Source organism: Xyrauchen texanus, chromosome 50 (assembly GCF_025860055.1).
Source record: "Xyrauchen texanus isolate HMW12.3.18 chromosome 50, RBS_HiC_50CHRs, whole genome shotgun sequence".
In the NCBI taxonomy this organism is placed as follows: domain Eukaryota; kingdom Metazoa; phylum Chordata; class Actinopteri; order Cypriniformes; family Catostomidae; genus Xyrauchen; species Xyrauchen texanus.
The window spans coordinates 4510193-4534953 of record NC_068325.1 but is presented as its reverse complement, the minus strand read 5'-3'; the positions used below and the strand labels follow the sequence as shown (position 1 = coordinate 4534953).

The window sequence follows — 24761 nt, the reverse complement described above, 5'->3', positions numbered from 1 at the left end:
ACTCCAAAGGCCCACATGATTCACATGACACAGCATTCTCAGCACTGCCCAATGAATTTGAAGGGTTAGTAAAATTCAGACATCATTTACTCACTCTCATGTTGTTCCAAATCTTTATGACTGGCTTCTTTCAGTGGAACAGTGTTAAGTGTTAGTCTCGCTCTCCATTCACTTTCATTGCAGAGTTTTGTTGTTTTTTTCCCCCCATGCAATGACATACAGCCTAACATCTCCTTTTTTGTCTTCCAATGAATAAAGAATGTCATACGGGTTAGATCAACACGACGGTGAGTAAATGATGACAGAACTCTAATTCAAAACTATACATTGAACTATGGAGAGGAGCATCAATATCTCAAACAATTCACTTTCAGTCTTAAATGTACCTGGGCAGCTCCGGTCTCCTCATCCTCATCCAGATCGTCCATGGTGGTGGCCTGGATCTCCGCCGGGTCTATGATGATGTTGGCCTTTGCAGCTAGATCATCTAAAAGGTGAGATAACACAGTGTTGTAACTAGGGCTGTCGATTTAATGCATTCATTTAGCGTGATTAATTGTATAAAAAATAATGCATGCCTCCTAAATTTCATAATAAAAGTATACATTTTCTTACAATCAGAGCAATTCATGTACACGAGTACATTAAACTCAGAAGGCAGCAGTCAGCACGCCTTTACAAACCTCATAAGCAGCCCAGCCACGGAATGAGAACCGCTTACGCATGACTCAAAAGACTGTTGTAATACGGAGACACGATTTTAAAAGTTTCAACTACTTTTAATTTGTCAGCATCATAAAAAAAGTTTTAAATGATGATGAAAATAAGTTCAATGCCCCAGAAGCGTCAGTTTGAAGCATATGTACTACATGGACTGACAATATAAAGTACAGCTGTGGCCAAGAGTATTGGCACTGACATAAAGTTTGTGTTTTGCAAAGTTTGCTGTTTCAGTATTTGTAGATTATTTTATTCACATGTTTCTATGGTATACTGGAAAACAATGATAAGCATTTCATGAGTTTTAAAGGCTTTTATTGGCAAAAACATTCAATATATGCAAAGAGTCAATATTTACAGTGTTGACCCTTGTTCTTCATAACCTCTGCAATTCACTCTGGCATGCTGGATATCAGCTTCTGGGCCAAATCCTGACTGATGGCGATCCATTCTTGCCTTATTAGTGCTCTGAGTTAATCACAATTTGTGAGCTTCTGTTTGTCCACTCACCTTTTGAGGATTGACCACATGTTCTCTATGGGATTAAGATCCGGGGAGTTGCCTGGCCACGGATCCAAAATTTCAATGTAATGATCTCCGAAGCCACTTCATTATCACTCTTGCCTTGTGACATGGAGCTCCATCATGCTGGAAAATGCATGGATAATCACCAAATTGCTCCTGGATCGTTTGGAGAAGTTGCTCTTGCAGGAGGTTTTGATACCATTCTTTATTCATGACAGTGTTTTTGGCAGAATTGTGAGATGCCCACTCCCTTGGATGAAAAGCAACCCCACACATGGATGGTCTCAGGATGCTTCACTGTTGGCACGACACAGGACTCATGATAGCGTTCACCTTTTCTTTTCCGGAATCTCGATTTTCCAGATGTCCCAAATAGTCGGAAGGGGGCTTCATGAGAGAAAATATCTTTGCACCAGTCTTCTGCTGTCCAATCCTTGTACTTCCTGCAGAATTTCAGTCTGTCCTTGATGGTTTTCTTGGAAAGAAGTGGCTTCTTTGCTGCCCTTCTTGACACCAGGCCATTGTCCAAAAGTCTTCGCCTCACTGTGCACGCACGCAGATGCACTCACACCAACCTGCAGACAATATTGAGCAAGCTCTGCAGTGGTGGTGACACGATTCCGCAGCAGACTCCTCAGGAGGGGATTGTCCTGGTGCTTGCTGGACACTCTGGGACATCTTGAAGCCTTCTTCACTGCAGTTGTACCTCTCTCCTTGAAGTTCTTGATGTTCCGGTAAATGGTTCTTTCAGGTGCAATATTCTTTGCAGCAATTTCCTTGCATGTGAGGCCATTTTGATGCAAAGCGATGATGGCTGCATGTCTTTCTTTAGAGGTAACCATTGCGAACAAGAACACAATGATTGGAGGCACTTCTTCCCTCCATTTAAATCAATCAGTCTGCTCTTATAATCCAATCAGAATGACAGAGTGATTTAACCTGACTAGTACCCATTTCACAATTTCTCAGGTGCTGCAGATTTGATTAGTGAAATTATGTTAGCTGGTCATTTTGTGCCAGTGCCAAAAAACTGTGAAATTTGGGTTTTTGTGATAAAGTTAATTTTTTTTGGCCCTTGAAGCTTTTTGCAATGATTTAAAATGCATCAGATCACTCTGCACAATAATCTAGAAACAATGTGAATCAACACCACAACAACTGAAGCAGAAAACTTTGCAAAACACAAAATTAATGTCACTGCCAATACTTTTGGCCACGGCTATATATATATATATATTATTTAGCATTTGTTTTATATTTATCCTAATTTAAGGTTCTTTGAGCAAATATTGCAATTATTATCTATTATGTCTTGCTATTAACTCAATGAAAACATTTTAATCACGGATTTTGATTCATTATTCGTTTTAAATTCACTGATTATTTCAGTGCACATTTCTGCAGATAACATCTTTACACTAGTAGGTGGTTACAAATCAGCTTATTTTATTTTATGATTCATTAACCAGTCATATTAAGAGTTGTTCACGACTGAAATAGTGGAAGTGACGAGAACAATACATTCACTTAAGATTTTAGAGGTTGACCGATATATCGGTTTTGCTAATTAAACCGCACCAATAACAGATTTCCAATGGAGACAGTGCCCGGGGCCCTTGACTGCCTGGGGGGCCCTGGGCTTTAAGGTTGCGAAATCCAGTTTGGTGACTGCCCCCCCATTCGTTAGCCAGCTAAGTTGCATATTTAATGCTAGTAATGTGAGAAAGCAAATTAATATCTTCATGCAGCTGAGAGAAACAATCATAAGCAAATCAGAAACGCATCTGATTTCAATTAAATTATAATTAATTTTTTAAATATGATGACTTCAGGTCCATCAATCAATCAGATTCTTGCGCTAAAAAACAAATGGTGGTTGCAAAAGCGTTTGGTGTGAACAGCTCCTTACAGTTGGTGGAGGTCTTTGGCCATTGCGTCTTGCTCTCTTATAAGCATTTCTCAGATTAAGCAATGAGTTATTTAAATGGTTTTTCAGGAAAGATGTTTAACTTGGAAATGGTGTGTTTCAAGATCCTCGCGTTCAGTTCCAGTCTGTTGTGTTCTGTCTGTTTGAACAGCCCCTGGCCTGTGCTCATAGTCTGAGCCGCTTCACCACCGAGTTCAGCCGAATAAAACTGCTATCTGTGAATATTGCTACTCTACATACAACTGTACTGAATAAAAAACAATATGGTATTTCAATGCGATTATGAAGCTTGAGTCTGGAGTAGGAATCTGTGCAAGGGTAACACCATGTTAACTGTCTATTGAAGCGTTTCCCCACTCATTTTACATTTGAGAATATGGACCGATTTGATTTTATGTACATTTATTAGCACTATTTTTTCATTCAGTATCAATTTTTAAAACTATCGGTTAATTAATCATTTCACATGCCCAACTGGTCCACTATCGGTCGACCACTTTAAGATTTGTTTAAAAGTATTGACACATTACAAAATTAAACCAGAGTATGCATGCAACATGCTGTGATACTGATTAGTTGTAAAGTGAAGGCCACTGGAAAGTGAAGAACGATTTGTTTTTGGTTCAAGAAATAAAAGCAAAGTATGAACCAAAAGAGTTTGTCAGCGATTTTCAAATTTTGAAATTTCAAAGCTCTGTATCTCATTTCACAGGACAAAAAGCTCAGAACTCCAGTCTATTGTGTATTAAAGCACATTTGTCTTCTGGACAGCAGAGTAATAAAAACCACTGCTTCAAGTCATCAGAATGCTTATAACAACTGATTTAGGAGAGAAATAGGTTCCACTATACTCCAGCACTATATATCAAGGGTATCAAAGGCCCTCTGTCATGAGAATGGCGGGTTGTAGAAGCAGTCTGAGGCTAATTCATGAGAGAATGAGAAACTGAAGGAGAACGAGGTATATCTCAGCAACAGTTATGACATTAATTGCCTAATAATGTAATTGAAAAAGAGGCAGATTTGGACATCGCCGAGTCAAACTAAGCTGTAAGGGGATGATTATGCATTCCTGATCAATGAACATTAAAACAAGTGAATCTTATTGAATCTTTTATCATGCCATGTTATAACTCAACCAGAGGCATAATTTACAGAAATAGTTCTCCCAGAAACAGAAAGTCTGTTATAATTTGTTCTCCCTTGTGTTGTTACAAACTCATATTTATGTATTTTCCTACCTTGAAATACATCCTTATGCATCCCTGGTGCATTCACGAGAGGAGTAGTGATGTCCGACTCATGAACGAATTGTTCAAGCTGGATCCTTTTAATGAATTGGTTGATCCAAAGTCTGAACATTTTTTCATGAATAAGACTGATCTAGTTCTCTGGTTCAATCCACTGAGCAGCAGTCATCAGCATCATCATAACCAGTAAACATAAAGCATTATCAACGGATCAAGATTATCAGTGAACCTTATGCAATTTTACCTCAAGTAAACGTATCTTTTTCAGAAGTTAATGTACTCGTTAACCAAGTCAAAAGATTGAAAAAGTAGGTTTTCAATTAAATTGAAAAGGTTGTACTCAGGATGACCCAAGGAAGCTAACGACACAAGTCTCATGACAATAGGACAATTTTCTAAAGTTATAAACATTTTATTACATAATTTACTCAAACTTTTTGAGTAACTTCAAGACATGGCCCTGATGACACATACCAAATTTCGTATTGATACGCCAATGGTTTTCTAAAATATGGCGATTTAAGACAAAATCCAAAATGGCCGACGTCCAATAGAGCTGTTCAGATTGTGGTCCACAAACCCAGAGAGAATTTGCCCTAATGTCTAACCTGTTAAACATTACTTAGCGAATTATGGCACATTTGTTCTACATTAATATCTCAAATAAATTTTGAAGCTGCCGTGTGATTTAAAAAAAAAAAAAAAAAAACATTATTCAAAATTCACGTTTGATAAATGAAAGTGTGTAATTTATGTTGTAGAACAAAAACGTCCACGTATCATCAAGTAAAGTTTACCACAGACATTATTTAAATCATAAATTCAAAACCCACCTTATAAAAACCCATAGGAAAATCCAGATGAACCCATGATGAATTAGATGTCCGGGTTGGCCTACAAATTGACGTCATGGCTGAACAGCTCTCTATGGCTTACATAGGAAACTTTGCTATCATTCAACTCTTTATGCCGTAAAGAATCTAAAAACATTTTATTATATAATTTGACCACTAGGTGCTGCTGTCCTCAAAGTTTTTGAGTAACTTCAAGACAAGGCCCCGATGACACATACCAAATTTTGGAATGATACACCAATGCGTTTCTAAAATACAACAAATTAAGACACAATTCAAAATGGCAGACGCTCAATATGGATAGGAAACTTTGGTATCTTTAAAATCTGTATGCCCTAAGGAATCTAATTTTAGGCCAAACTATTCAGAAATTATAAGCAAAAACAGCAATTTTTCATGTATCTTGACACTAGGTGGCCCTGTGTCACAACTGTGCTTGTACCATGAAGTCAAGCTTGTGATGACCCAGTATACTACGTTTCATGTCAATATGCTAAATGTTGAAAACGCCTCACATCCATTTTGGTGCAGTCGTTATCAAATTTGTTGATATGGTATAAGAAAACGGTTTGGACTATCATCATGAATTCCATAACTTTTTGTTATAAGTGTCTCTAGATCTCCCTAATCAAACACTCCTGATTCAACTCAAAAGCTTGTTAGTGGAGACTCCAAGACTTGAATTGGGTGTGTCAGAAAAGGGAGATATGCAAAATGTGCAGTGTTGTGGGGGCTCCAGCAACAGAGTTGGGAACCACTGCTCTAAATGATATGTGCACATTTTTTGTGAATTGGACATATGGTCTAGAAGTTCGAAAAAGTAGGTTTTTCAAGAAAACTCTAAAATGGCATAATACATAGTGGTCGGATCCACTAGACCTTCTCAAAATAAAATAACATTTTGTTTCTAAGCCCTACAGTTCAAAAGTTATAAGACAAAACGTGCATGCAAATTTGAACACTTGGTGACGCAAGAGGGTTTGAGTTGGAGTCCCCAAATTTGGGACAGTTACTTATGAGAGTGTCCTCTATCAGTGTTCCAAATTTTATACCTTTTCAGTGTACGGTCCTGTGTCTAGAGACACGCATTTTAAAGCTCTCATCCAGCACTCTTTGGTGCATTTGGACTAAACGGCCCCTATAACAAGTCATTCTTGCAACTTCGATAAAACCTCATCTGATAGTAGCCAGCTAGATAACGTTTCCTGGGTCACATATTTTAAATAAGCACATTTCGCAGCAACAATGTCAATTTAATCACAGAAAATAGATTGTTTGCAAGACATTATCTTGAAATATAAAATGTAGTGACAATGCAACACTGGCCTGAAACACCTTTACTCATCAGGCCATCCATATTGTTGAGCCTTGGACAAGGAAGAACAAACTGGCTTGGAACATAAGTTGTCTTGCTGTTCAAAAGATGAACGTCTGGGTTAAATATATCAAGTTTGCTCATGTAGTGACCTTGATAAAGCCATTCGATGGAGGAAGTATAGAGAGGTTAGAGAAAGAGAACAGAGGTCCTTCAGTCGGCTCCAAATGGAGGTTGTTTAGTTAAGGTTAGGGCAAAAAGTTGAAAGTGCTTCACAGGAGAACAATTTAAAGTGCTAAAGAACCAAATGTCAAATTGACTAACAAGATCGCATCATGGTAAGCAAAACTCTTGCCATCCTTGCATATTGTATGTTGCGATTTACATAATTGATCGAGATTAGTTTTAAATGTTAACTAAAATCAATAAGCAGGGCAATCAATAAGCACTCTAATTGAATAGCAAGGTGATGTCGATATTGATGAAAATGATGATCATGACAATGTTGATGATGATGACAGTGGTGTAGTTTAAGATTTCAAAAGTCAACAACACAATGTTAAAGGTTGTGGGTCATTGCCAGGGCACTGCTAGAAGGATGTTAGAGTGTTCTAGGTGGTTGTTAGCATACTCCACCACCAAGGTTCTATGCTATTCTGGTGACTAGATACGGCTTGGGTCAAAATCAATGCAAGTACTAAAGCACCTTTCCTCAACAAGTCGCATGATTTCAGGTATAATTCATGTCCGTAACACAAATGGTGCTGGACAAGTTACACACTGAAGTGTAATACTTAAAGTAAAGGGTTTGTTCAATTCCCTAACCCAAAGTATGAGCCATAGTAATAGTGATGCTTGTCTTAGCAAACACCACTAATAAAGCATAAATAATGAGTGTGACCATAATAAATACATTTTTAAAACACTATGCTGAATAACATGAGGCCCAGATAATGGATTTGGCTGAGTCAAATCGAGTGGAAATAAAAAAAACTACAAGGTTTGTGGGCCAAAATCAATAAAAAAATAAAATAAATATATATATCGTTTTTTTATTTTACGTTATATATATATATATATGTAAATATAGCCCCCAGTTGCTACTAAATCTAAATCAATATTGTCAAGATACAATGCAGATGACAAGCTCCAAAGTTTGCATTTAAAATATGTTAAAGCAGAGACAGTGTAAGGGAGAGAAGACATACAAGTCAAAGAAAAATAAATGGGAGAAGCGCAACATTCAATATGGCGGCTGTAGAAATGGAAGTCAGGACTTTCAGCAAAAAGAGCAAATTGCCTTTTTGACAGTTTGCTTATTCTAGTACGCCCAAGCGCATTATCTGAACTAGCATGAAAATAAAATGTTCTTTAGCATAATATGAGTTAATGAAGCAAAACGTAATTTCTTGGTTGTTAGATTGTGTTACTGAAACAATCCTGACAAAACAGTTTTGGACATTTCTGTCTTTCCCCATTCAAGCAGACAGGAGCTGTACTGGTATGACTGTTGCCTACATAAAAACATAGCTGCCAGGGCTTGTTACCAAGATGGCTCCCTGGTGAACTGACTTTCCTTCAAGGGATAGTTTACCCAAAAATGAAAAATCTCTCATTATATACTATTAAGGCAGCATAAAAGTAATCCATATGACTCAAGTGATTAAATCCACATCTTCTTAAGCGATCTAATCTATTTAGGGTGAGAACAGACCAAAACAGAACTCCTTTTTCACTGTACACCTTGCCATTGCAGTCTCTAGGCATGATCATGATATCAAGGTTGATTACAATTCATAGTGCTTGACGCATAAACAGAGCGCTAGATGGCGCAAGGAAGTGTAATCAAGCTTGAAATCATTATCGCCAAGGAGACTGCTGATGTCAAGATTTATAGTGAAAAAGAACCAAAACTGACTGGATTTCTTAAGACTGATTAAACTACTGGAGCCTCCACCAGTCACCCTGTCTACACATTACACGCAACAATGGCTTGATGCTGTCTACACTGGACACGTCGAAACCGTTCATTTACAGGGTTTTGGACTCGAGTCACATGATTTGGACTTGACTTGGAATAGAGTCACAAACTTGATTACTTACAACTCGACATAATCAAAGAAGACTTTGGATTCCAGATCATTAGTTTAACATTAAGAAGGTCATTTTCCCTACGGTGGGTGAGGGGTCATCTGAAAAATCCACACATTGTGCTAAAACATGCTGATTTTGTGGAGGGTGTAATTACTATAGTAATGAATATTCTGACACTAATTTGGGCAAAGAGCACTAATGACTTGTTTAAGACTTGACGCTTCAAGTTGAGGACTTGGGACTAGACTTGGACTTGCCGGTCTTGACTTGGGACTTAATGCAAAATAGAAGGTTAGAGATCGTAGATAAAACACTCTCACGAACTTCATGTTTGCTAGCGACTGGGACAGCTGGGTACGAAAACATGTCCGACAGTTCTAGGATTTGGTTATACTCTAATATACACTTATCGGGTAAACAAGCATCTTTTAATTTGCCTAAAAAAATTATGAAAAAATGCACTAGAGATGTGCACCAGTAATCTATTAATCAAGTACTCGTTCAGTTTGAAATATTTGACTAGTATAGACGCCAGACAGTCATGTCGACAAAATAAGAATGACACAAACGTTTGCCATTCTTAACTCATCCATTTCAAAGATGAGTTTTGTGGAAACAAAAAGGGATGTGCACCAGTACTCGATTAATCAAGTACTCATTTAGCTTTAAATATTCGACTAGTAAAAACCCTAGTCGAATATTGCACTTAAATTTTCTTTTGTCACGTGAATTTATTTTGTAAATGCATTTCCATTGTAGTTTTGTGCACTTACTAGGTAAAAAAATATCCACCTCAAGTGAGCGTATACGTTTTTTATGCGCATTTGGATATTACATTTACACCTTGATGTTTCCATCCAAACATTTGCATAAAAATATGTAGATGGAAACCCAGCAACTGAAGTACGCTGACACTAAACAGACATGTAGACTAAATAAGAATGCTACAAATGTCTGCCGTTCTTTGCTCATCCCTTTCAAATACGAGTTTTCTGGAAAAAGCATCAAAACAAGTTTAATCAGCTCCAGAAGCACGCCTGATGAAGATGTTTTGAGCAGAATCAGCAGGAAGATGAAATAGGAACAGGAACAATTTGATCATCAGCATTTAATCAAACAAGGCCAGAGAACAGGAATCCCAGAGGGAGATGAGAGAGTTTGATGGTACAAAAGACATGGACAGAGTAAATGAGAATTAATGAAATTCAAACCTTGGTGGAGTTATGCCTCCACCAATGGAAACACACATACACAAAAACAATCGAAGACAGCTTCCATTTTTATAACAAAGAGTGAATCCCAGGTTGATTCGCAATTTGCATACAATCCGATCTGTACAGCTTGCCAGATTAGGATGAGTGTGTTCTAAATCATAGTACGATTAGCATGACAAAGTTACCTGGATAGCTGGCTATTTCCTGTGAAATTCTTTTAGATATTCTTTTTAGAACCAAGAACTGTTGTGTCCCTAAGGTTCGAAAGACTTAAATTACAACGTTAAAGTATATATTTAACACTTAAAGGTACAGATTAAATCTAAATGTAAAACATAAAAATATGGTTTCCAAAATAGTACTGTTGTTAGTATATGGTATGGTTAGCCCTTTTGCATTTCACTAATTAATGTCTCTGTTATTGTTTCTTTATTGTACCAAAATCTTTGGTTAAATGCCCCTGTTCATCGCTTTGGTTACATAAACAAATGTGTTTTATAGGTTTATTAGTTGTATTTTGTGTAATAGTACGTGTTCAAGTTTAATGTCATAATTGAGTAGACTGATCACACTGTCAATTTGGCGACAAAAGGTCGAAAATTGTGTCGCTGAAATCGGTCTGTGCTTACCGAAATTCAAACCACAGCCCACAGTGGCAGAAGCTGGAACTGCTGTTGATTGTGCTTGCACTGGGTGAAATGTCCACAGAGTGGCGCCAAAAGAGAGTTGTATTTTTAGTTGCTAATGGTGCAATTTCCCCATGTGTTGCCAGAACTAAAACATTATTCTATTTCCTAACTTAACTAACCATCGGTGGAGTAAAAGTGCAATTTTAGAGTGAAAATACGACCTCCGAATTGCGCTCAACATTGTTTATGAGAGCAAAATTACTTCCTGGTTTCCAGGGGACCAGAACCAGTGTCTCAGAGGTTGCTTATGCAATGTGCTCTTCAGCAATTCAGTAGAATGGGGTCGATTTCAGGGTGCATGAAAATTCAGAACCAGCATGTCGATTTTTGATGATCATCATTGATTTTCTACCTGATTGCAAAAAACTGAGATTCAGCTCCAAAGAATGAGCCACTCACTGCCTCAAGAGCATTCTGGGAAATATGGCAAAAATACTGGTGGCGAACTCACCGTATCTGGCTCAAAAACATCACCCAATGCAAAACAACAAACATATCATCACTTAAAAGCCACAACTCTCCACCTCCATTCACCCTATTTCTCTCTCTGCATTTTCCGTGGTGCTAGTCAGTATTTTTGCAGAATGTCAAACTGCCTTGAGTGAAATCAATACCTTTTTCTAAATGACACCAGCATACATTTTATCCTATCAATTCAGAACTTTAAATGATGTCTTAAATCAAAATAACGGCCACATCGGTTAATAAATAATAAAACACCATGAGCGTTAAGTACAATTCATTCCGTCTTAATTTAAAACTAATATGTAAGGTCGATCGATTCAAACCACTCTATTAAGAGCTTTGCGAAGATCAATAGCAAACTTTCAAAAGTTGCAATGCAAATCAAACATAATGGTTACATCGATATGAGAACACACATCTCATTTTGTGTCTAAGAATAAAAGCTTTCAAAAAAACTTTTGGAAAATAACTAAGCAAAACAAGGTATTTCATGAACAGTTTTATTCATTGCCTTTAGAGAACAGAACTCTCTGCCATAAGTAACAGTGAAACACCCTTAAAACAAATTGACCTTCTAGTCCCTCTGGTGGTCTTTAGTGCAATTGCACACAGTGAAAAAAAATCAAAATCAAAACAGAGAAAGAGTTTAGTTGTGCTTTTAACTAACCTTTGAGAGTTTTCTTCAAATGTGAGAGAAGTCCTCCCAACCGTTGAAGGTCAAAGAAATCAACCTTCCCATTGTAGAATAGTTGAGGGGGCACATAGGCATCTGAAAAAAACATAAATAGAATGTATATAAGGTCTTATAAATATGAAACATTCTGAACTCCTTCCAGAGAGCTCTTTGACAACATTATTGCTGCCAAGTTTCCTCTATATTCATTATAATATAATTACAATTTAAAGGGATACTTCACCCAAACATGAAAATGTTCTCATCATTTACAGACAAGAATTACTTTAGAAGAATATTTCATCTCTATAGGTCCTCACAATGCAAGTGAATGGTTACCAAAATATTGTAGCTCCACAGAGCACATAAATGCAGCATAAAAGTAAACCATAAGACATCAGTGGTTAAATCCATATCTTCAGAAGTGATATATAGGTGTGAGTTAGAACAGATCAATATGGAAGACCTTTTTTTAATATAAATTCTCCTCTCTGCCCAGTAGGTGGTGATATGCATGAAGAATGTGAATCGCCAAAAACAAAAGAAGAAGAATGTGAAAGTGGTGATGTCATTGTAAAAAAAGGACTTAAATATTGATCTGTTTCTAACCCTATCATGTCACTTCTGAAGATATGGATTTAACCAGTGGAGACAGATTACTTTTATGCTTCCATTATGTCCTTTTGGAGGTTCAGAATATTGGTACCCATTCATTGCATTGTGAGGACTGACGGAGCTGAAATATTATTCTAAATGATTCGTTTGCATTCAGCACAAGAAAAAAGTCATATACATTTGGGATGACACGAGGGGGTGAGTAAATGATTTTGCCAGAAATTTGCTATGCAGTTTTTAAGAGTCCACCCCCAAGTCTCTATGATATTTTGGTCTCTAGATGTGGCATGGGTCCATCTTCAATTTAAGTCTGCGGGACATTTTTCACACAATTTATATCCACGTATGTGTGTTTCGCACCTTCACTGCTGATTGATCCCGGACATTTCCTTTTGCCTTCATCCCAGTAGCTCCGGATGGCCGTGATGAGCCGGTGTAAGAAACACACCATGTATTCCGGGGGACACAACACTGTGGGGTTCTGAACACACAAACATGATTACATTCACATCATGTGTGTGGCAATATCACACTATCCAAAAACCCTCACTGATTTCTGAAGAAACGACTGCAACAATCCAATAAATGGCCATGCTATCAGAAATGCCCATATTCATTTATATCGGTATACATTTTGTTTCATAAAACTGTTAATTCTGAGTGAGGTTGGAACTATTTTTGTTAGCGAAGCAAAAACAGACAAAATGACTGCCCATGTTGTGTCTAAAACGTTAAGTACTCTATATGAACTTTTTAAAAGCAATAATCACACTCACAACCGTGCTGTTATTATCGAATAACAGGTGAATCACAGCCATAATGATATTAAGCATAACAGGACTCTTGCTCATTTAATATTTCTTAAATGTATAAAACTCATTGCCAAAATAAAAGATTAGAGCACATCATATTTCTCATACTTTTTTCTCATATAATGACACCAGTGCATTTTATTTCATAATTAATTCAAACCCTTTAAATAAATAAATAAATTTAATTTTAATTCAATTTAATTCAACTGGATAAAATAAAAACATAAGATGCCTGAAGTCTCCCACATGTTTCCAGAGGTGAACATGTATCAAAAGACTGATATTAAGTGAGCCGTTCGGCATGATCTTTGCCTTACCCCTCGGTTGCTGGCGTTTTCTTGAAGGAACTTGCGAAATTTGTTCAGGAAAATGTATCGGGATGCCTCTCCCTATGGACAGAGAAATCCCATTTGACCAAGCTAAAAACAGATGCCACAAACAGCAATAAAGAAGCACATTTAACGTCTCTTTATAGGGTATTAAAGAATTAGTTCACCCAAAAAGGCAATTCTGTCATCATCAACTCACACGCATGACATTCCAAATCCATAGGACTTTCTTTCTCCCATAGAACACAAACACAGAAATGTTGGAGAATGTCCAGTGTTCTTTTCCGTGCAACAAAAGTGAATGGTGACCATGTTATAAAGCTCTAAAATAACAAAAAATCCTCATAACTTTCATAAAAGTAGTCCATACGAGTCTTCTGAAGCCATGTGACATTTTCTTGTTATTCACTGAAAATTCACTGTCTTCCACCGAAGCTCTAAAATCTCATTGGTACTTCTGCATATTCAACCTTGTTGCGTCGCGATCGGTCACATGACCGCACTAACGTCAACCCTAGCATACTGCTTCTAATCGTTCGTTCTTTGAATGAATGCAGAAATGTACCACGGTTATCAAGATTTTTAAGGGAATAATAACATATATTTTAGTCTGTTCCTCACACAAAGTTATCAAATGGCTTTAGAAGACTTGGAGTATAGTGTACGAGTCGTCTTGGCTACTTTAAAGACACTTTTATGGTTGTTTTTTGGAATTTTGGAGCTCGACAGCCCAGATCACAATTCACTGTCCTTATATGAAAAAAAAGAGCGGCCAGTACATGCTTCAATCTTTATCCTTTTGTGTTCCACAGAATAATCAAACAGGTTTGGAATGACATGATGGTAAGTAAATGATGACATTGAGTGGAGGACTTTCCATTTTGGGCGAACTAGTCCTCTAAGATTTAGGATATAAAAGTGAATATATACACGTTTAAAATAGCCATCTTTGAGAATAGGGAGATGAAACACATTAGAGAAGTTCAGCTGTGAGGACAACAGATCAACGTACCATCCCTTTGTCTTTGTTGTTTAGCATCAGCCTGAGGATCTGAACCTGTAACTCCTCCACAACTAAACACACAAATATTGAGTGACACAATGCTAGACAGGGTTGCAGATTTGTTGTTGTTTGTGTGTGTGAAATATACCCTCAATCCTCTTTTTGAGCCTGTGACAGCCACGCTCGTACGCTCGACGTCTCAGCCTCTCATCTGCCGTCTCCTCGCGAGTGTCTCTCTCGTCTTTGCCCTGAACACACATTGGGTGAGAAAGCAAAGTATTATTTGTCACTTTGTCGCTTATCTGAGGGGTCAGTTCAAACACAGTTCACTGTTTGTTGGATGAGAAACTTTCTGGTAACACTTTCTGTGAAGCCCATATCGAAGTTATTTATAAAGCTTAATAATACAGATTGCAATCACATTATAATTATATCTTGTCATAAATAATTGGAACTAAACGAAGAGTTCTGATTCTAAATTCTCATTGAATGAGCCATATTCAAAGGTGTAAATGGATTACTTTCATAATGCCTTTGGAGCTTATTGGAGCTTTTTGGGGCAGTGGTGGCTCAGCGGTTAAGGCTCTGGGTTACTGATCAGAAGGTCTGGGGTTCAAGCCCCAGCAATGCCAAGATGCCACTGTTGGGCCCTTGACCCTATCTGCTCCAGGAGAACCGTATCATGGCTGACCCTGCGTTCTGACCCCATCTTAGCTGGGATATGCTAAATAAATCATTTCACGGTGTATGTGCAAAATGTATAAAGTGTGACAAAAATAAAGGCTTCTTCAAAAGGTTTGTTCACCATTCACTTGCATTGTGAGGACCTACAGAGCTGAAATGTTCTTGATAAAATCTTAAATTGTGTTCATCAGAAGACAGAAAGTCATACATACCTGGGATACAGTGAGGGCGAGTAAATGATGACAGAATTGTCATTTTTTTGGCAAAGCATTCTTTTAACCATGATACATAAATGCTGTTAAAAACATTTTGAAATGTATCTAAAATTCCTGTTGAAATCAATCTATTACTCATCAATTACACTCCTCATCTGCTTTAATGCTGATGATTTATCATAACTGCACTGACAAACGTTGATTTGAGTCATGTATCAGAAAATCAACATTAAGTAGATTTGCAACAAGTGTTGCACTAAATCAGTCAGTTTCCGGACATCCCTGACCTCTTTGTCGATACGTGTTGGCCACCATGTGGTTGGTATGAGCTCTTCTAGCCCCGCTTCCTTCACCCTCAGAGGAGTCTTGATGTAGAAGAAGACCACAGACCGCAGCACGTCAAATGTGACACTGTTAAGGACTAAAAATTCATTCCTTATCTATTCTATCTATCTATATTAAGTGGTCCAAAACAGCATTTGGACACTTAAAACTTATATATGGATGAAGTAATTGCATTAACAAAATATCAAATAAAGTGGTTTTTATTTTAAAGAAAGATAGCACGAGTACACTTGTCAATTAAGACAAATGGTACTTTGATACTATCTGGTTAACAAACACGAGTGGAATATATCCATAGTTAATGTGATGAAGGACACCCGTGTGAGTTTCCATTACAAAAATCGAGAGTTCATGGCAAATTTGCTGCAAATTCCCCACTGATGATTTTCACATGCAAGTTAGCTTTGCGGCAAACTTGCGGAAAATTTCCATTGTTGCCAAAGTTTTGCTGCAGGTTCAACATTACCGGTGAAGAGCTACAAACTTCTGGCAAACATTTGCAGTGTGTCACAAGCTCATTTCCATGTGAAAATAGCTTGCGCCGATTTTGTGGTATTTTGCGGCAAGTTTGCAGCTCGTTTAGACTTTTTGTAAGGGTTGAAAGAAACTGACTCCATACACCCACTAAAATTCACCTTGAAGTTTTAGCAACATTTTTGTCTGCCCTTACAAAAAACAGAAACTTGCCACAAACTTGCCGCAAATTTGCAGCTCGTTATTTTCACATGCAAATGAGCTTTTGATTCACCGCAAATGATTGCCGGAAGTTTGCAGCTCTTCACCGCTAGTGGTGAACCTCCGGCAAACCTTTGGCAACAATGGACAATTTGCCACAAGTTTGCTGTAAATCTCATTTGCATGTAAACATTATCAGTGTCGAATTTGCGTCCAGTTTGCCATGAACTCTCAATTTTCGTCACTGGAATCCGTCCATCTATCCTTCTGTCTGTCGTATCATGAAACACTGCTACAGTTTTAGCATCATAAAAAAAAAAAAAAAAAAAGAGGATATAGAACGTTGCTCAGCAGGTATTTCCTAGACTTCTCATGACGCAGGATTGCTGTGGTCAAACGGAGGTAATGAATCTAGGAGACGCAGGGAGAAAAAAACATTTCAGAATCAAAAAATAACTTCTAAAATTCAAAAATTCTCAGTTTCACCACATAAGCTTTGTATGTTTGTTTTGTGCAATGTTAATCTCATCAACAAAATGACTGACGTAAATGTTCTTTGACAAAGGGTTTTTGGATTTTGTCAACAATAACGAAGACAAGACGAAAAAGATGAATCACGACGATAACCAAACATTCTTAAATAAAAATACTGTTCACAAAATTATGATGACAAACATACTGCACGTTATTAACCATGCAATAACAATGTTTTTTCCTTTATTTATTTTTAAAGAGGGAAAAATCTAGCCAGATTTCATTCAAATAATCCAGTTATAGTATGCTGAGGATTAAAAGACCGAACACTTGTACAATGAACTTTACTAACGGGTTACTATCCTCACTCAAACACATCTATTTGTGTAATATTAATCCTTATATCCTCAACATAAATGTAATATTACAACTTACATCAGCAGAGACAATGAAGTATTGGAATATTTAAAAGTTTGGTCTGTTACTGTAAATATTTTTGTCTTTGAAAATGATTTTAGTCAGAGTAAAATTGATTAATATGGCATGATGTATTATTGACAAAATTTAAAAGGACATTTTTGTCAAAAGACAAAATTGATGACTAAAATAAAATTGTGAAAAAAACATTTGGGCTTTTTGTCTGTGTTAGCTTTGAGCTCATCTATAGGCTAGTGTACTTAAAAATTAAAAAGATTTAAAATATTTGGGAAAACACTAAAATATTGATGATGTCATCTTGCCCACAAGGGCTTATACATATTCTAATACAATAAAATGCTCTCTAGAATTAGAATGTCCCTCCCACTTTTGACTTGCAATAGCAAATAGCAAATATTGGTTCAATGCTGTGACACAAACTAAAGGCAATTGCATTCTGGTTTCAATAGGAAATATGTCAACTCAGGAAAGAAACCAGAGCTTGACGTTGCCATTTCATGGGGCCTTTCAAATGTATGTTAAATTTTGTAGTGCATCAGACTGTTGTAGTAAAAAGCTCTGGCTGATGCTGAACATGTTTCCCATGTCGATTGTGTCCTTGACCTTGCATTTGCTCTCTTCTGACTCCCCTGGTGTGCCAGATCCACTGTGGTCTCCTGATCTGACCTCCTTGGTCCCCAAGTCCATTACCTATACCTGGGTCTCCACTGGCACCCCCGTGGTCTCCTGAACAACTGCCGGATCCCACGTGGCCTCGCGGTCGTCCGCCAGATCCCCATGGTCTCATGGTTGTCCGTCCCATCCCCGAGGCCTCCTGGTTATCCAGTGGCACTGCCTTGTCTCCTGGTTGCCTGGCAGTGCAGCCCAGGTCTTCTGTTCACCCAAGGGGCCCCTCCCTGGTCTCCTGACGCCACTGCCCCGGTCTCCTGGTCAACTAAGGTCACCTTGCATGATGGTTAACCCGTGGTCTATAGCTCGCCCGACAGCGCAGCTGGCTCGCCCATGGTCTCCACGCATATTGTTTACGTCTTGTGACTATACTTTTGAAACAGTTAGTATTTTAATGTTAATGGATCGGCCCCATTCACTTCCAATGTAATTACTCACAGTAACCCAGATTTGACCAATTGAAATTATTTTTGTGATCATCAACACTATGCCACAAATGCAGTCCACTGATCTTATCTTATATTGAACACAGAATATTCCTTGAAGCAACGCTTTGAAGAATGGGCTCCAGGTCTATTTACATTGCTATGCTAATTTAATCAAAGGCAAAATGCTGATAGTTAATGGATCAACATTCGTGGGGTTTGAACCTGCAACCTTTTGGTTAATAGCCAAGATCATTACACAACCACTATGCCACACAACTCCGATATAGGTGACTGACCGCACACACATGTAGTTACAGTATGTACAGCTGTAGTAATGAACAGCAAAGCAGTTTGTCACCTGAAAGCCCAGGTCAGGGATGATGGGAGAGAAACGATACGCTCTCAGCAATGACATCATCAGCTGCTTCAAACACTCATTCACCTCGTACTCCTGCATGAAAAGAGAAAATCACAAAACATCTCCTATTGTGTTCCACAGAAGAAAGAAAGTCATACATGTTTGAAACCACATGAGGGTGAGTAAATGATGACAGAATTTTTGTGTGAACTATCCCTTTAAAATTGAGGCCTTTTTATCTTTACCTCCATGAGAAGCCAGAAAAGGTCCATCAGTTGTTGTATAAGTGGATGTTCGTCCACTGATCCGCCCCCCTCCAGAATAGCCAACAGGAAGTTCATCAGCACGTCTTCTACCAAGTAGACTTTACACTGTCAAACGCACACATTGAGGGACAATAAATGGATTTGATTTGACATTCCTAATAAATAAGCATTACAACAATGACAGTGATTTTATGGAAATAATGGACCCATCATAATAAAAGTACCATAATTTCTGTGAAAAGAGCAATGCTAAGTAACGTGTTTACCATTAGAGGTGCAAAGTGGTTAAATATATGTGCGAGGGTGACCAGGACTGTTGGATCACCCTGAATCTGCCAGGATGAGCTGTCGGTCTCGATAAGCTTTTCCTCCTAACAATAAAAAGTGAAATCTTTTACTGAAGTTTTCAAATCAATGACAGGTCAAACAAAAGTATGTCTTCTATTCCAGAGCAAGTCCTCTGCAAGTACCTGTGTGTCAATAGAGGTGGACAGAACAGTCTTGAGGTATCCCAGAAGCTTGTTGGCTTTGGTGAGGTCAGTGGTAGGAGGGCTTTGCAGAGGAATGTAGCCTTCCACAGGGTACGTGAGCAACAGAGGAGTTAAGGTTTTTTTTATGTTGTTGTTTTTGCTTTAATTCATACTAGAAACTTTTCAATGATGATTAATATAACTATATAAAGCTATATCTAATATAATTAACAAATTATATGTATAATCGTATGTATAATATGTATTAAAGTAAATTATTCATAATTATTAGTACATTTACTTTCATTCTTTCTGAAATCTCATAAATATTTAAATTACATTTAAATTATATTTGCTATATATTATATATGGTGATAAATATAAATAAGTAATACTATATTTTAGAAAAATATACTAATTAAAATATATTAATATATCACATGTATAAAATGTATCACAATAAATGTATATTTAATACATTCATTCTGAAATTATATAAATGATCATAAATATTTAAATTATATAGGTTATATATTTATTAAATGCTATACTTTTATTAATATCGCATTAAAATATAAATATATCAAATGTACAATATATTACAGTAAATGTACTTTATTCATTCATACATTCAACAATTGCATAAAAGAATATATCATAAATATTAAAAACGATATAATCAAATTAATTAAATGAAGTTTTAAGTTCATATTTGTTACATATTTATATATGGTGATAAATCTACATATTTAATGCTATATTTTAGATAAATATACTACACTTATTCAAAAGTTATTAAAATATATAAATATATTACACTAAATGTAAATTTATTTCATTTATTCTGATCATATACATTTATAAGAAATATTTAAATAAAATTATAATTGAATAGAAGTTTTAAGTGCATATTTGTTAAATATTTATATATGGTGATACATTTAAATATATAATGCTATATTTGAGATAAATATACTATACTTTTATTCAAAACCTCAAATACATAAATATATCAAACGTATAATATATAACATTAAATGAAGTATATTTACTTCATACTGAAATCTTGTAAATTCATATATAATAAACATTTGTAATGATGAATGAATTTAAGTTAAGAGCATTTTTATATGACATTATATAAATACCTATATAATACATTTATATTATATACATAATACATTCACATATTCTCTAAATATAATTCAACTATATAGTGTATGTGATATCTTATACGCAACTTGCATTCAATTAAATATTTAATTCCTTCCTGAAGACCAACACAAGCATTCCTGTAGTTCCTGGCAAAAGCATAAATATGACTCACAAAAAATCTCTATAAAAATAAGGATATCTGAGAGGACGGCTGCCGAAGTTGAATGCTACAGACTCTTTGAACGAGAGACTGATCGCAGGAAAATATGCGACGCCCAGCCCCACCTTAATATTACTGAATGCGATCCCAAGGGACTGTCCGTTTCTAAAAAGCAAAAAAAAAAACGTATTATTACATTGATCACGTCATTATTGTGTATGATTGGTTGCAATGTTACACAAAACTTTTCATTGTAAACAGAATTTGAATATAATTTGTGATGCTTTCAATACATGCAGACATCAGTGAACTAAAGCATGAACTACATCCAATAAAACACTTACAGACAAAACGTAATTGTTCCTTCATCCAAATCTATCAAACAGCTGACAATATCTCCAGCAGCCCAAGACTACATTGAAACCAAGGAGAGAAGACATGTTTACGTTCCTACATTTTCAAAACACTTTGAAAAAACTAGCCAGGTCACCCAAATTCACAGGGACAAATTGAGCGTGACCCCTGAACCAAATCTGCCAAGTACTGCATTTTCACCTTGCCGTAGTTGGTGGTTGTCACATTCCATTTTCGTACTCGGTTTCCATCGTAAGCGTACGAGTCTGGCGTGTCGCCAACCCCTTCCTGAGGACAAAATTAAGTTTTCATGAAACGGTTATCAGAGGACAAAAACTAATAGTTAGCAGTTAATCTAGAGGACACATTTAGAACCAATTTCACAGCTGGATTAAGTCTAACTCTCCACTTAAAAAAGGATTTTAAGAGTTGAGTGAACAATTACAATGTAATCAAGTTTTGTGATGGCATTTCAGTTTTAAACACAGATGGGAGCTTGTACCTCTTGGTTGAACCTGCAGTTCAATGTGCACCATCCAATTTGCATCAGGCCTTGAGATGAGATGAGGACTTCATACACCCATTTCCCTATAAACAATTAAACATAATCATATCAATAAAATGTACTCTTTCTACTCGTCATTTACACTCAGTGTCCAAATTTGCATTGTTCTAAAATAATAAAATTGTGGTACAATTTTAGAATTCCATTTGTATCATTCAATATAAATGGTACTTTTTAGTGAAATATTACCTTTGTAGACACATGTGGTGGCTCTGATGGAGCTGAAGTTGCTGTGGCCTATAACCTTAATTCCAAAGAGGAAAGCAGAACGATACTGAATAACGGTACATATTACAACTCATTGAGAAGTTTGTCTTAATTTGTGGTCTATTATGGTTTTCATCCTTTCTTCAAAAGAATTAGAGTAATTGTTTAAAGAAATAAAGATTTTAAATCAATTCAATATCAGACAATTTCTCACCCCCAAGAGGTCATCGTCAACAAATAACAGGCCTTCAAACCCACTGCTGTGATCCAGGACAACAGTTGAAGGTCCAAGACAACCTTCTACCTGGTCTGTGCACAAACACAAATACAAATTTATGAAGACATAGTTTGAAAGGGCAATGTGTGGCCCAAATTTAGACAGCCACTTATTAAATTGTACAATTGCCAACACAAGTACGGTGTTCTCTCTATGATATATACAGTGGCAAGAAAAAGTACAAGAACCCTTTGAAATTAGCTGCTTTTCTGCATTAATTGGTCATAAAATGTGATCCCATCCTCATCAAAAAGTCACAAGTATAGACAAACACAATGTGTTTAAGCTAACATCACACAAACAATTAGAATCTTTCATGTCTTTATTGAGCACACCCCAGTAAACATTCACATTGCTGTGTGATAGGTAAGTGAACCCCTGAATTTAATAACTGGCTGATCCTCCTATGGCAGCAATAACCTCAACCAAGCATTTCCGGTAGCTGCGGATTTTGTACCATTTTTCCTCACAGAGTTGCTTCAGCTCAGCCATATTCTTAAGATGTCTGGTGTGAACGGCTCTCTTGAGGTCATTCCACAGCATCTCTATTGGGTTAAGATCTGGACTCCGACAGGGTCACTCCAAAAGGTGGATTTTCTTTTTTTGAAGCCATTCTGTAGTGGATTTACTTCGATGTTTAGGGTCATTTTCTCTCTGCGTCACCCATCCTCTACTGATCTGGCACACAACCACCCTTACATTATTCTGTAGGAGATCTTCATAAACTTGGGAATTAATTTTTCCCTCAATGATGGCAAGTGGTCCAGGCCACAAAGCAGCCCCTAATCATGATGCTCCCTCCACCGTACTTAACTGTTGGGATGACCTTTTTATACCATTTGTAGGGTTCTTCCCAAGCAATTCAACCCTTGTTACATCAGTCCACAAAACATTTTCCCAGTAACGTTGTGGAGTGTCACGGTGGTCTTTGGCAAACTTCAGATGTGCAGGACTGTCTTTGTTGGAAAGCAGTAGCTTCCTTCGTGGTGTCCTGCCATGGACACCATAGCTGTTTAATGTTTTCCGTCTAGTAGATTCATGAACAGAGATTTTAACCAGTTCCAATGAATTCTTCAAGTCTTTAGCTGTCACTCTAGGGTTCTTTTTTACATCATTGAGCTTTCTGCTGTGTGCCCTTTGACAGCCACTTTCTAAGGAGAGTCCCACAGTTCTAAACAGTCTCCATTTATAGACAAATTGTCTAACTGTAGACAGATGCATATCTAAGCTCTTCAAGATAACTTTGTAACCCTTTCCAGCTTTATGCAAAGCAGCAATCCTTGATCGTAAGTCTTCTGAGATCTCTTTTTTTTGTGTGACTCATGGTCCACGTCAGCAGATGCTTCTTGTGAATAGAAAACTCAAGATGTTTGAGTGCTTTTTATAAGTCAAAGTAGCTCTAACCCACACCTCCAACCTTGTTTCATTAAATGGATGCCAGGTTTGCCGACTCGAATTAGCTTTTGTTGACATCATTAGACTAGGGATTCGCGTACTCTTTCAAACCTACACTGTCAAAGTTTGAATGATGTATTCAATAAGTACAAGAAAAATACATTAATTTGGGTTTTATTAGTTAAACAGATTGTGCTCGTAAATTATTGTAACAGATGAAGATCAAACCAGATTTTAAGACATATTTATACATAAATGCATGTAATCCTGAGGGTTCACATACTTTTTCTTGCCACTGTAAATTATGTTGCATATACTTTTGGAAAATATGAAAGGCTTATTTGGATTACAACCCATTCTGAGAGTTTTATTAAATATTCATTGACTACTAGACTGCTGTAAAGTCTTATCAAAATACTATTATGCATATGTTATGATGTCTGACCTCTTCCGTTTTCTGTGAGATTATCTTCAGCCAGCAGCTTCTCCAGATGGGCTCCGAGATCCTGGAACGTCAACAGTTTTCTACAGGGAAGATCCATGACATGAGACAGGTTAATTATATCCAATCAAAATGCAAAACTCACTCCCCAGTCCACCTAAACCATTAACTACTAAATAAACAGCAAAAACACCTGGTTATGACGTCACAACCATGTGCTCATTAACATAAGACCACACACACATTTATACAACAACAGCTATTTAGGAACTTGTTTCGCCAGTAGTTTTCACATGCATAAAGACTGTCATTTACAGGGTGCAGTAGCAAAATCAACTATTTTGGTACAAGAAATATTGTCTAACTCTACGAGTGAAAAAGTATGCTATCAAAGTGTAGAACATGACTCCTTGTAGTAGTGAAAATCACCCTGGAACTAATTTAAATGAACTGGGCCTTGCACAAAACACCAAAATATGTGGTGATTTGTGATCACACTTCACTTAAGGTGTACGTGTGTGTTGAGTATTAATATCAGACAGCCCCTCCCTCCATCCTCGGGGCACCAGCTAAGGAGTTTCACCTTAACATAAAAGAATTCTATAAATTGGAGGGAGTTGGTCATCTGATTAATCTAGAGGATTCGTAAAATTCTGCCTAACCTTTAGAGCTCTTCTGTATCACCAACACAAGGAACAC

The 24761-nt window shown here is 36.9% G+C and overlaps 1 protein-coding gene across 1 annotated transcript in view; it reads right to left on the bottom strand.

The window, feature by feature from the left end:
* LOC127641218 (E3 ubiquitin-protein ligase RNF123) overlaps positions 1 to 24761 on the bottom strand; it is a 161338-nt gene that overhangs the window by 125612 nt on the left and 10965 nt on the right. The window contains exons 4-22 of the mRNA XM_052124042.1: positions 24066 to 24145; positions 22163 to 22257; positions 21931 to 21985; positions 21679 to 21764; positions 21378 to 21464; positions 21167 to 21234; positions 20862 to 20987; positions 19508 to 19622; positions 19304 to 19408; positions 19017 to 19142; positions 18772 to 18864; positions 16742 to 16815; positions 15672 to 15789; positions 14634 to 14733; positions 14495 to 14556; positions 13471 to 13542; positions 12702 to 12822; positions 11721 to 11822; positions 387 to 487 (exon numbers count right to left, since the gene is read on the bottom strand). Coding sequence (XP_051980002.1) covers positions 387 to 487; positions 11721 to 11822; positions 12702 to 12822; positions 13471 to 13542; positions 14495 to 14556; positions 14634 to 14733; positions 15672 to 15789; positions 16742 to 16815; positions 18772 to 18864; positions 19017 to 19142; positions 19304 to 19408; positions 19508 to 19622; positions 20862 to 20987; positions 21167 to 21234; positions 21378 to 21464; positions 21679 to 21764; positions 21931 to 21985; positions 22163 to 22257; positions 24066 to 24145 — 1786 coding nt within the window. The remainder of the gene's footprint in view (positions 1 to 386; positions 488 to 11720; positions 11823 to 12701; positions 12823 to 13470; positions 13543 to 14494; positions 14557 to 14633; positions 14734 to 15671; positions 15790 to 16741; positions 16816 to 18771; positions 18865 to 19016; positions 19143 to 19303; positions 19409 to 19507; positions 19623 to 20861; positions 20988 to 21166; positions 21235 to 21377; positions 21465 to 21678; positions 21765 to 21930; positions 21986 to 22162; positions 22258 to 24065; positions 24146 to 24761) is intronic.